The sequence below is a fragment of the Galeopterus variegatus genome, unplaced genomic scaffold, assembly GCF_000696425.1.
Source record: "Galeopterus variegatus unplaced genomic scaffold, G_variegatus-3.0.2 Scaffold2224, whole genome shotgun sequence".
Lineage (NCBI taxonomy): Eukaryota > Metazoa > Chordata > Mammalia > Dermoptera > Cynocephalidae > Galeopterus > Galeopterus variegatus.
This window is the reverse complement of record NW_007728335.1, coordinates 176,342-188,877: the sequence shown is the minus strand read 5'-3', so window position 1 is coordinate 188,877 and position 12,536 is coordinate 176,342. Positions and strand designations below refer to the sequence as shown.

The 12,536-nt window shown below is 36.8% G+C and overlaps 1 protein-coding gene across 1 annotated transcript in view; it reads left to right on the top strand.

The window, feature by feature from the left end:
• KIAA1598 (KIAA1598 ortholog) overlaps nt 1-12,536 on the top strand; it is a 107,325-nt gene that overhangs the window by 88,970 nt on the left and 5,819 nt on the right. Inside the window, exon 16 of the mRNA XM_008580957.1 lies at nt 1,741-1,933. Coding sequence (XP_008579179.1) covers nt 1,741-1,933 — 193 coding nt within the window. The remainder of the gene's footprint in view (nt 1-1,740; nt 1,934-12,536) is intronic.

The following is a 12,536-nucleotide window of genomic DNA, read 5'->3' as shown; positions in this document are numbered from 1 at the left end:
GAGAGCAGCAAGTGCCTCTTGGAAGACATTGGGTGGCTTAAACAGGATGCAGTAGTAATAATCTTAAACATTGAGCTTTTTTCTTTTTGCTTTTTATATAAATAAGAAAAATAAGAGCATTGGCTCAGTTCACTACCCTCCCTCCTTTTTAACTGGCTTCAGTTGAGGAACAAGCAGCAGACACTGGTGTATTCAGAAACATCCTGCTTTTCTTCAAGGTCAAATTGTTTAAAGCTATCTCATGTTGTAGTCAACATTTATCCAAGGGCAAAAAGGGCAGAATAGATCTGATAGGAAGCAAATCTTGAATTCAACTTCATATTTATATTTTTAGGAACTTTCTTTCTTGATCTTTCTGCCCTTCTTTCTACTTCCATATCCCCATGCAACATGAGGCTTAACATAGATGAGAGGAAAAGACTTTTTAAACCAGAATATTCAGTAACATTACAAACTGATGTGCCCAGATAGTATAGATGAAATAAATAAGGAAGACAGACACTAATGCTTTGTGAGCTGGGGCTTTCACTAGACCAGAGAGAGGAAGGAGTTCTGTGTCTTCCAACATGGAGTAAGGCTAAAAGAGGTATTCAACAGAATGGCTGAACAATTTTTCAGTCCCTCTTTGGTAGATTTTTCAAATTAGACCTTCATTTTTAGAGTTGGTGTGTTATACTCTTGTAGTATATCAGGTACATTAATATCCAAATTCTACAAGAATAAAATTCCAGAGCTTAATGATCAGGGATTAGCTAGCATTTTGGATTGGATTCACTAATACTTCCATCTTGGGAGATGATATGACATTTCTTAAGCATAAAGAGACTCTCAAGTTTTGTCCTCTTCTTAGTGGCTCCTTTTAAGGTTGTCTTCTAGCTTCATTTTTAGAAATTATCATCTAATTTGCATATCTGTGACTTATTTCATGAATCTCTTTGTTTTAAAAGCATTACTACTGAAGTTTCAAGAAAGGCACACTAGAATCTTACTTTGAGGAAAAAAACTTCTTTTTCTACATTTAGGGACAGATTCTATCCTAAGAAGTCCTGATGGGACCTAGCCTCAATGACGCAAATTTTTAGATTGGTATGCCAATAACTTCAGTAACAAGACCTACTATAGTTTGTAAGTCCTGTCCCAAAGAGCAGAAAAGTCCAAAAGGTAAATAGCCAAACTCTGTCTCACTTAATTTTTATAATCCTGTGTCTATATTTTAAGAGGAAATAAATCCACTTACTTCTCATTCACATTAAAATGAAAATGTTCATAAAAGCCTGTTCAGTGCTAAAGAAGTCTTCATGGGCCTTTTAAAAAGAGCCTTTGACATTGGTCCATTTTGTTTAAAATGCAGACCTGAGATTTGGGGAGGAATTAACTCTTGAGAGGCAAAATGGTTAAAGTAGGGCTGTCAGAAAGCCATACTCCATGAGAAGAAAAGAGTTTTCACAATTCCAATATTATTAAGGATTCTGGTCAGAGAGGGAACTAGGGCCTGGGATTTTGTGGTTTCTCGAAGGTTTGTACACAATTTCTCAGTGTGGTCCTGGTGCATTGAAAAACAGTAGTACCACTGAAGCAGAACCAATTTCCAGTAGGAACATTTTCCAGCATGCTCTTGAAATTTTTAACAAATTTAGCCTTTTCACTCCTTGAGGGATTTTCAGCTAATCTGTTTTTCAGTACCATATTAATAAGCATCACACAGAATGATTAAACTTGAGGTATGTGTTTGGTTTCAAGGTCCAACCGGGATATTAGCCACCTCAGAGTCCAAATCCATGCCAGTGTTGGGTTCTGTATCCAGTGTAACAAAAACAGCCTTGAACAAGAAAACTCTGGAGGCAGAATTCAACAGCCCGTCCCCCCCAACACCTGAGCCAGGTGAAGGGTCCTGTAAATGGGAAGGATGCACAAGTTCCAAGGTTACATTTAAGTAAGTAATAATGCTCTTTACTAAGTAGTGTGTAGAAGAATCTGTAATGACTAACTTGTGTGTTTCTTTGGTTTGCTTCCCTTTAGAGAGATTTTGATTTGGCTAGCCAGTAAATACTCTTCTTTCTTTTGATGAGCCAACTTTTGATTCTATGCTTCTAGCTTAGAGTTCTCATTCAGATACAATGCAAATATCATGTATAAAGAGAATTCCTTCCCCTAAACTGGTTTGGTAATCAGATTCTTCTACACAAAGAATTGGCCTGGATGATCCTTAACCTGTATCAGCAGACACTTGATCAGTCTTTCAAGATTAAATGCTTAGATCATCCCTTTTAATGGTTCATGAGCAACCAAAAGAAGATACTAGATCTTTCAGAGCCTACTTGGAAGAGTATGTTTTTACAACCTTATTTTCTGGTCCTCAGTTAAAGATGTGCCTTAATATTGCTCTGTCCTGAGAATGAAAACATCCTATGTTAAGACTTATCTATATAGACATGCTTCAGAATGGCACTTTGTCAAAGAGTTAATCCTGCTATTGAATGTATTTCAGACAGATCTAGTGGAGGATCAATTTGTTTTATAACAATGGCAGGCTCTTTCTGAAATTAGTCTACAGTTTTGCTTTAGTTCTCTTGCCAGGATGTCAGCTCGTTTGTCACTTAAAGAAAAGGAAGAGGTGAGACAAATCAGATCAGCCAAATATTGTAATCACAGTTAATTAAACCTGTGATTTCCTGTTCTATCAAGAGAAAGAATCCCTTTTTTGTAGCTGTGGCTGTCTTAGCTGAAAAGGTGAAACCTGGACAGATGAAGTCGAAATTCAATTTGGATCTATTTTTGCCAACTGCTATTTTCTTCCTCTCTTGCATTTCTCTCTTTGGTACTATTAACTTTTTTCTCTCTTTTAGAGTGAATGGCATTCTTTGCTGATTTACAGTTTTATCTAATTTCATTGTGTTTAAAAGCACATTTTCTCCTGCAGTCATGTGTTTCCTGTCTTTTGACTAGAGTCATCTGAACAGTTCTAACAGAAAGATGATCTATATTCATTCTTCATCTTTCCTATTAAATTTGTTTAACACCTAATTTGACATCAACAATCTGGCTACATTTGAACCAATATCCAGACACAAAAGCAATTTGGCTGAGACAAGTTAGTTTCTGATAAATGCTTCAGTGTGTGTGTATAGATTTTTTTCCTTTACCATTTTACAGAGATAGTCTTAATCAGAAAATACTGCAACTCCTTCCTCCTTTTGTCTGCCTTTTATTCTCCAAAAGTAAGTGGAAATTACATTTCCAAGAAAGGAAATGAAATAATTGCAGGCCCAAGGTCTGCAAAATGTGTGTTGAATTGACAGTGAAAAGGATCCGTGTGTTGACAGACACAGTTGTTAGATGCCATAAAGGCCGATGTGAAGCTCAATTTATTTCTCATCTTGCTTGTTCAATGACTGCTTAAGAGACACATTTCATTTTCGTTTATCTACTTAAAGCAATAATATAGATACTGTGTGCTGTTATATTAACTTTTAAACTTTATAACCTAATGCTTGATTATTCAGTTCTTGACATTCTTTAGCTGAAATAACTAATGCTGTGTATTTTTCATGGTGATAGTCATTTAGCAAATAAGAATATCTTTCTGAAAAATCTGTTTCTTAAGTACAATGAGATTATCCAAATGAATTCGAGAATTTTGTGTATTACAGGGTAATTATTCACTTCCCAGACAGGCACACTTTATTCCTTTATGTTTAAACCTAGCTTTTTAAAAAATAAAAGAAGTTTAACTTAATGTAAGCTTTGAAGTAAAAAACTCATATTATTTCTCAGGATTCCTTGAAATCCGCCTAGCCTCCAGGAACAAAAAGGGTTCCTTTCAGAGTTGTTTCTGGCTGGGTTTGACCGATAAGTTCACTCTATTATTCTAATCATAAAGTGGAGGCACCCCACATTGTCTTACCTCATAGACTTGAATTGTCGAAGCACTTTGAAGTCAGGTAAGCAATTAAAAAGTAAAATGTTTCCTTTGCTTTTTAAAACTGTCTTTGCACTCTCCTATTTGCATCTTTATTTTGATCTGTAGCAACACTACCATAGTGTTCCAGGTAAGCAGCACTATTAATTCTTGACAGGAATCAAGGTCAAGGGAGGATGCCAATCACAGTGGCCTGTAATACGTACATTTATTGCCCAAACACACATGTGCATGAATACACACACCAGCTCCTGCCACTAATCTCCCTTCCTCCTTCCACTTTGGCCAGGTGCTGTTCCATCCTAGGCCCTTTGCTTTGTTCTCCCCTCTGCTCCCATAGCTGTGTGATGCACTCCATTACCTCTGTCAATTCTTTGCTCACATATCTTCTCAATGAGGCCTACCCTGACCACCCTGTTAAAATTGTAACCCGTCTTCCTCTAAGCTCAGATTCCCCCTTATTCAACTCCATTTTTCTCTATACTAGTCACCTTTCTACATACTATATACAGGGGTGGCTGGTTAGCTCAGTTGGTTAGAGTATGGTGTTATGACATACTATATACTTTGTTTGTTATATTTCTTGTTTATTTTTCCACTTCTCCAACTGGAATGTAAGCTATATTATACGAGGGTAGGAATTTTTTTGTCTGTTTTGTTCACTGGTGTATCTCAAACACCTGTAACAATTCCTGCCGTATGGTAGGCTCTCAATAAATGTATGTTGAATAAATAAATGAATGAGCACATTTTTAGTATCAATAAAACAGCAGAATATCAATTAATTAGAATACTCAGTTAACCAGCATTCTCTCATTATTCAGCAGCACACATACACACAAGCTATATACTAGAGGTTTTTGTCTGTTGTTTGTTTGGTTGGATTATTTGGGTTTTAAAACATCATTTTAAATGTCCAGGAGTCATTTACATTCAACTCAGTCTTGTATATCTTCTTCAACTTCTTATCTACTCAAGGTAAAGTTATCAGAGACAGTAGAGTACTCAGTTGCTAAAGAAAGATTCAGCTATCCTCACTTGATTGGCTTCAGGCAGATGGAAAAGTTTGCTAATCTACTAAGAAAGGTGTTAAATTAAAGGTAGAAGCAGAGATATTTTCTGTATAAGATCTTCACTTAACCAGAAAATTAATGGCAAGCTATTCCTAGAAATTTATTTTCTTTTAATAAATCCCCAAACCAACATATGGTATTCCAGATAATTGAATAACCCCTATCTAGTAAATTAGAAAGTCAGAAATATACTGATTTATTTCCTAGGGACCTATGAGAAAGTAAGAGACACTTTTAGTACTTAATTACAAGGACTAATTAAAATTAATGTTTTTATCACCTGCATAGGCAAAGCAAGGTTTTTTTTTTCTTTTTTGTTTTTTTTAAAGAAAAAAAAGAAAAAGGAAAATAATCAGGCTCGAGGAAGCCTAATTTATCTGTTTCTGTTTTAATGATAGCTTTAAAAATGTTTGTTTTTTTAATTATTTATAATAAGTATGTACTATCTAGTCATAATATCTTAAATTTCATAGTTAACTGGAATTTCATTAATTCTGATTAGTTATAATTCAGATAGGAATTATGTCCATAATCTCCCTTTATGCTATGAGGGGTGAAGAGCTGACCAAGCACATGAACAGTCTAGTCTAAACCTGATTTTTGCTTTCATGCTCTTTCTTGTTAATCTAGATTAATCTTTTTTGATAATGTTAAAATATAGTAAGACTCATTGATTCAAGCTAATGAATGGGTGGGATGGTCAATATAAAAGAGGGAAAATTATAAAGTACAGAATTTTTTTTTTTTTTTTTTTGTCTTTTTCCGGGTCCGGCAACGGATCGCAACCCTCAGTGTCGCCCCCGCACTGGACCGGGGACCGGCAACGGGATCGCAACCCTCGGTGCTGCTCCCGCGCCTCGCTCAGCCAGCGAGCGGAACCGGTCTGTGTGTGGGATCCGAACCCTCGGGCGGGAGCGCCGCCACGCTTCCCAAGCGGCGCACTTATCCAGTGCGCCACCGGGCCGGCCCTAAAGTACAGAATTTTTAAAAGAAACTATCTTATCACTTTCAGACAGCTGTAGTACCTGGAAATAGGCTAACCAAGTGTTGCACAGAGTCAGAAAATCAAGAATGATTTATATTTTCATCAGTAAAAGCCTGTAGACAGGAGAGCATAACAATGAAACAGGGTGATCAGTTTTCTAAACCAGTGCCTTTCCGCATATTCACAGAGTGGCAAGCAGCCTCCAGCATCTGGTTATTTCCAGGAGTTGAGCTCTACAGTTAGGCAGATTAAGGTTCAGATCTTGGGTCGGCTGTTTACTGTCTTTGTGACCTTGGGCAAGTTATTTTATCTATGACTCAGTTTCCTCATGTGTAAATTGAGAATAGTAACACCTACCTAGTAGAGTTGTTGTGTAAATTAGATAATATATGAGGAGTATTTTAATAAATTCATTTTCTATCTTATGTTAAAATTATAATGCTGGAATAATGGGTAATCAGGGACAAAAGTTAAAGTCAAAAGCTAAGATACTGGCCACCTGGTTACTAACTGGTCCAGCTGACCTTTGACAAGTCATTTAAATTGTGTATTGTTGTTGTATTGTATTTATTCTAACCTAAAGTTAAGGCAAGTAGATTAGACACTCTCCAGAGTCCCTTTCAGCTCCAGAACCCCAATATTTAACAAAATTGATCAGTTGGTAAAGATGTTCACAGTTAGGTTAATATTTTCCATTACTCTTCATAGTAAAATAATATCTAAGAAATGTACTGAACTTGTAATAGGTAGAACGTATATGTTGATTTTGGATGAAGCCTGTGTGTAACAGAACTAGTTTTTAGCTTGGGAATTTCAGAATTTGCTTTTGCGATATTTTGTTATTACTGTATTTCACTAACATTTATAAATCTAGGTACTTTCATTTATTATTTTAATTCTCCCTAACCTATGGATTGGACATTGTCCTCATTTTACAGATAAGAAAACTGAGGCCCAGTGAGGTAAACAACATGCCCCAAATTATACTCCTAATTCATAGTTGGATCAGATTGCATTTAAACCTTTTAAATTCTGTCTCCAAAGCCCATGCTTTTTTATAGCATACTGCATTTAGTGTATTAAGAGTGTAAGGAAGGAGAGAGAAGACAATGGCCGTAAGATTTCTTCTATAGGAACCAATGATTCAGCAGTTAAATTGCTCCACTAGTCCTATGATACCACATCCTGCTCCTCTGACCCTACACACTCATAGGTAGTTTCATCTCTTCCTTTTCTCATCTTCTTTCTAAGGCTGACCTGAGCGATTAAAAGGTTTTCATCAAGGGGAGAAAATGTTACCCAGTAAAACAAAGAATTCTGAAAAGGAGACCTCATCTGAATTAGCAAAAAATCTTAAAGAATAATTAAAAAGAAATTGTTTTAATGTTTTTCATGCCTAACGTTCAAGAAAGGCAACATGCTTCAAAATAAACTCTAGAAATTAGCCTATCAGAACATCAGCCTAAGCTACTTTAGTCCTCGGTGTAAATTTCATTTACACAATTTTTATTTTATTGGGCATTTCAAACATGCTGAAGAATAGTTTATTCCCGGAAGTCAAATACCTTGAAAATATCCGATTCTAATCACTGATTAGAAAGATGCTCTACTAAGTGATAATATGATAATACAAAGGTGACTCACTGTCTGTGAATGTAGTTGTTTTAAAAAACATACATTCTAAAGCCCAAAATAAATTTTATTATTGTTTCCACTTTATGCTCTTCCTTTTTAAGAGCACTTCACGTTTGGATACCAGGTAGCTCCTTTGAGTTTGTGGTTAATTGTCCATTGGCCATCATGTTTCAGGTCATCTTTGTTATAAAGAGGTGAGCAGATCTTAAAACACTTCTGCATCACACTCAGACAGAGGCTCAACAGTATCTTGTGTTCTTGCCATTTTGCTGTCTCTGAAACGGTCTCATCTGGAAGTGGCCCTGCTTGTCTGAATTGAGCTTTGTTTATCCATATTCACTTTTTCTGTTAATTAAGGAAGGTGAGTATCCTCCCAACAGTTCCAACTAAACAAGGTAGTCAACCTCAAAGATAGTTTTTCATTTTATCTAATTACTTCTATAAAACCTTGCTTCAAAATGGAAAACCTTTGAAAGGGAAGTCATGTTCCATTGTAATGGTTTGATTTGCAGTGATTTTATAGCTCTGTTATCTTTTTTTGGTCATTCTCAAAGACGCATTTAAACCACAATTGCCTGAGACTCTTCCAGTTAACACTTCTCTAATTCATCATGCTTCTCTTCAATCCCAGATCCCCCCAAAACTGTAAGCTTTATCAAGCTCTTTTAAATTTCCTTTTAAACCACCAGACAGGCAGGTAGCTTACTTTTTGTGTGGGGGTCAAAATAGGTTACATTCTTCCCTAGAAGAATTTAAAAAACAAAAACCCATGTAGCAATTACAGGACTTCAATTTAAATAGAAAAACGTCCGTTTCCAGTGAAACCATTTTTATTTTAATTTGCATTTAATTTCTACATCTGTGGTGTCTCTAAATACACGTGACTTTTGGCCCCACACATTTATTTTTGTAAGAGTTCATTTTGTTTGTGCTAATAACTGAATACCAAAGGGTGGTTGATAAAAGACAAATTTTGGATGTCTCTTGGTTGGTGTGACCAGTCAAACATTTCCGTGAAAGAAAAAAAATCTAATTGCCTTTCAGGTTTTGAATTAAAAGTAAGATTGTCATTGTGTGACCTCTAACTGGTCTCTCCAGTTTTATTCATTATTTCCAGTGTGAAACTAATATAGAAAAATGAAATTGAAAAGTACTGCTTTTTTTTTTTTTGTCTTTTATCTTTTTCCGTGTCTGGCAACGGATCGCAACCCTCAGTGTTGCCCCCGTACCGGGCCGGGGACCGGCAACGGGATTGCAACCCTCGGTGCTGCTCCCGCGCCTCGCTCAGCCAGTGAGCGGGAACCGGTCTGTACGTGGGATCCAAACCCTCGGGCGGGAGCGCCACCGCGCTTCCCAAGCGGTGCACTATCCAGTGCGCCACCGGGCCGGCCCCTAAAAGTACTGCTTTTTTTGACTGGAGCTAGAGAATCTGAGCTTTTGAAATATGTTAGCAAATAGAAATTGAGATTCTTAACTTACTTTTAGGGAAACTTGGCATAAAATTATTCTCTCAAACATTGATCTCAGCTGCAAATGAATTTGATTAGCTATATAACCTTAGAGGTTTTAGGTCAACATTTTGTTGAACTGGAAGCTATTCAACAATTCAGCATTTTGTTGAATGGAAGGGAATAGGTTTCTTCCTGTTGTTCCCCCACCATTTCCTCATCACCTCCTCCTCCTTTCTTTCTCTTTGTGTGTATGTGTGTGTGTCTGTGTGTGTGTGCACAGGCGCGCGTGCATGCATATGCACAAGTGAGCATACTCAAGCGTGGCAAGGAGGGGGAAGGAGGGCACTTTCCTTGTACTCAGTAAATATTTGTTTCTGAGAAGAGACTAGTAGCTAGCAGAATGAACTGCATGGACGTCACTGCTTAATCTGATGCTCTTATACAATTAAAGGATTTGCTCTGCTCTCAACTGTAATCTTAGTACTGCTGAATTGTGCACTGACACTGCAGGAAACAGCTCTGTTCGGCAAAGCACTACTACAATGCTGCTCTGTATGCGCCCGCACATGGACAATTAAGTTTTAACAACAAAATTAGCAGAACAACTGGATGTTCTGGAAGTTGAGATCTCCTCACTTAGTCTTTTTTCCCTCCCCACCAGGGAGCTATCCTTTGGGCTGCCCGAAAGATCAGCCTGTCAGTATTGTCTCACAGGTGTTCTGAGTTGCTGTACAGACAGCAACTTCTTCCAGATTAATTGTTGTGGATGTATTACACCTAGTGTAAAAATGACTGTTTAAATGCTGTAGAGTAAATCTCAAAATTACTGTTACAGTGCTGCTGAGTAATTCTCAGTTCTCTCAAAGAATTAATCGCCTTCTAACATTTGATTCCAGTTGCAAGCACCTATGATTTTAAGAGACTTTGTATAAAATATATCATTTCTTCATAGAGAACCAAATTGCTTTTGGTACTTTGTAGTTTTTTAAACCATTTTCCAATAGTTTCTGCATCATTTATGTTTCTTTTTATTTGTGTTTAGTAGCAGGGAGTCTTTTTATTTATTCAATAGAAGTCGCAGACTAAAACTTAAATGCAGTTTCAGATCTCAGGATAAACTGACCTAACTTCTAAAATCTGACAAACACATTTCATTTGAAATATATTTTATCATGTATAACTATATGAAAAGCAGCAAACAATTCTTTGTAACTTTCCACCTTAAAAGAGAGCTTAAAGTATATAGTATAGTAAATTGAAAGAAAATCTTTAAAATATTTTTAAAAATATTGTCCTGAAAACTTAGAATGAACATGCAAGCATTTTGTGCATGGTAGTTTTTTAATGGAGTCAGTATTTTATATATACACACACGCAAACACACACTCACAAATATATGGTGAATTTTGTGGAAGACTTTATGTCTCTTAAAATATTTCTTTTAAAAAATAATTGACTTTTAATAGTTGGGTTCTGATGGATTTTCCATGGTGACTTAAAGTTGTACACAATTACAAAAAGCTAAAAAAGTAGCCTAAGAAAAGTATCACACACATTTTAAAATCTTTAAGCTAAAATCAACCATAATTCACACATTATCAACGTTGCTTTTGCTGGTGAGAATGGTAGAGTTGCCTGAGCCTCCTTATGTCAGTGTATTTTGGAATTTGTAAATGACCACAGTCCAGCTTACACTAGAGGAATAGAAGAATTGGTACAAGGCTTCGTAGCTTGCCCTGTGGTCTGGGATATAAGCCATGCACTGGGATGCCTGTGCTGCAGTTACTCAGCTAGAGAGGGTGGACATAGAGCTCTTTGCCCAGCCATTGTTACCTATGTTAAAAAGGAATTCTTCCTGTTAATCTTGAGGGCAAATCTGCACCTAGAGGCTGATACCAGTTTTTCAAACACGGTATTCTGTTGGTTAACAGTGTTATTTTTTATAATTAAAAATTAAATCTTTTTTTCTCAAATAGAAGCAGAACCAAATTAACAAATTAATATATTCTTTGAGCTAAAATGAAGTTTAAAAGAAGTACACAAAGCCAGAAGAATTGAGCTTTGTTCTGCCTTCATTCTGTTTAAAAATATTAGAATTGGTAGTAACACAGAAAGTTTCACCTTATGTTTGAAACTTGGTAAAGTTGTGGACAGGTGTATTAAAAGCTCCTGAAGGGCCGAGCCCGTGGCGCACTTGGGAGAGTGCGGCGCTGGGAGCGCAGCAGCACTCCCGCCGTGAGTTCGGATCCTATATAGGGATGACCGGTGCGCTCACAGTGCTCACTGGCTGAGCGCGGTGCGGCTGGTCTCAAAAAAAAAAAAAAAAGGACGAAAAAAATAAAATGCTCCTGAAAAATAGGGTTTCTTAAAGAAACAATAAAACCTACTTCGGGGGTAATGCCACTACTGTTCACTGCTGTAGTAACTGTGTAAAGGGCTTGAAAAAAAAGTAAGGTTTCTTATTTTCACCCTAGAGAAAATATAATACTGACTTACTCTCTGGAGTTTTCCCAGGAAACTACTTTATAAAGACAAATTTAAATCTTTCCGTTTTCTGTCCTTGAAGGTGGTAAATATGATTGCAGTTTTATCCCTTTTTATTGTAAATGAAACAGAGTTCAGACCGTCCGGCTGTGCGTCATTTGTTGGATGGCTGCCACAGACTAATGCAGACGTCCTACTGGGAGACCAGAGAAGAACTATACTTTGATTCACCAGATTGTGTTAAATAGTCCAGCTGTTGCGATTTGAAAGATAGTTACCTCAGAAGTGAAATAGAAATGAACTTGGCATTTATGCCTCAAACCATTTTTATACTGTTTGGCAATCAGCTTTTCAGAGGTAGCATTTTAAAAAATAACTCTCACTGCTTAAAAGTTTCATTCACTGTAATATTTGAAATGTCCCACCTTTATATTATCAGTAAAATTAAGCTTGAGTGATAGGCAGAATTTGCATGAAATAAGCATTTCCCCTTCATTTCATGAGCTTTGATTGTATTCTATTGAGCTCCGAACCACTTCGATTAGGGCTCTTTGGGGCATTAGTTAATTTGAATTGCAACTGAAATGTTAGCTAGAATGTTGTTGAATATAATTGAAACGTGGAAAGTTGATTTTGAAAGGAATTTCATTGAATGCAAACAATGATGTGCTTTTTAAAAATTAGAATGCTGTGCTTTCATCTCTTGTAACACAGTCTGAGAAATCACTGAATCCCTTTATAAAGTTCAGCTTTGGCATAACCATTTGCAATTGTTCTGATTCTTCTGGTACCAGTATAGTTTGAAGTCAGGTCTTTCCTTTTACCAGCAAGTGGCCCCACCTGCCCAAGCCCCACATTTGGGCTTTCCTGCAGTTGCGGAACAGTAGCTGCTTTGTAAAAGGGCACCCAAGTTGTACTTGGGCATCCGTCTTTGTAGAGTGGCATAGATTGGTATATTGTCTCCTAGCTTTTGTTTTGCTTTTGGTTTC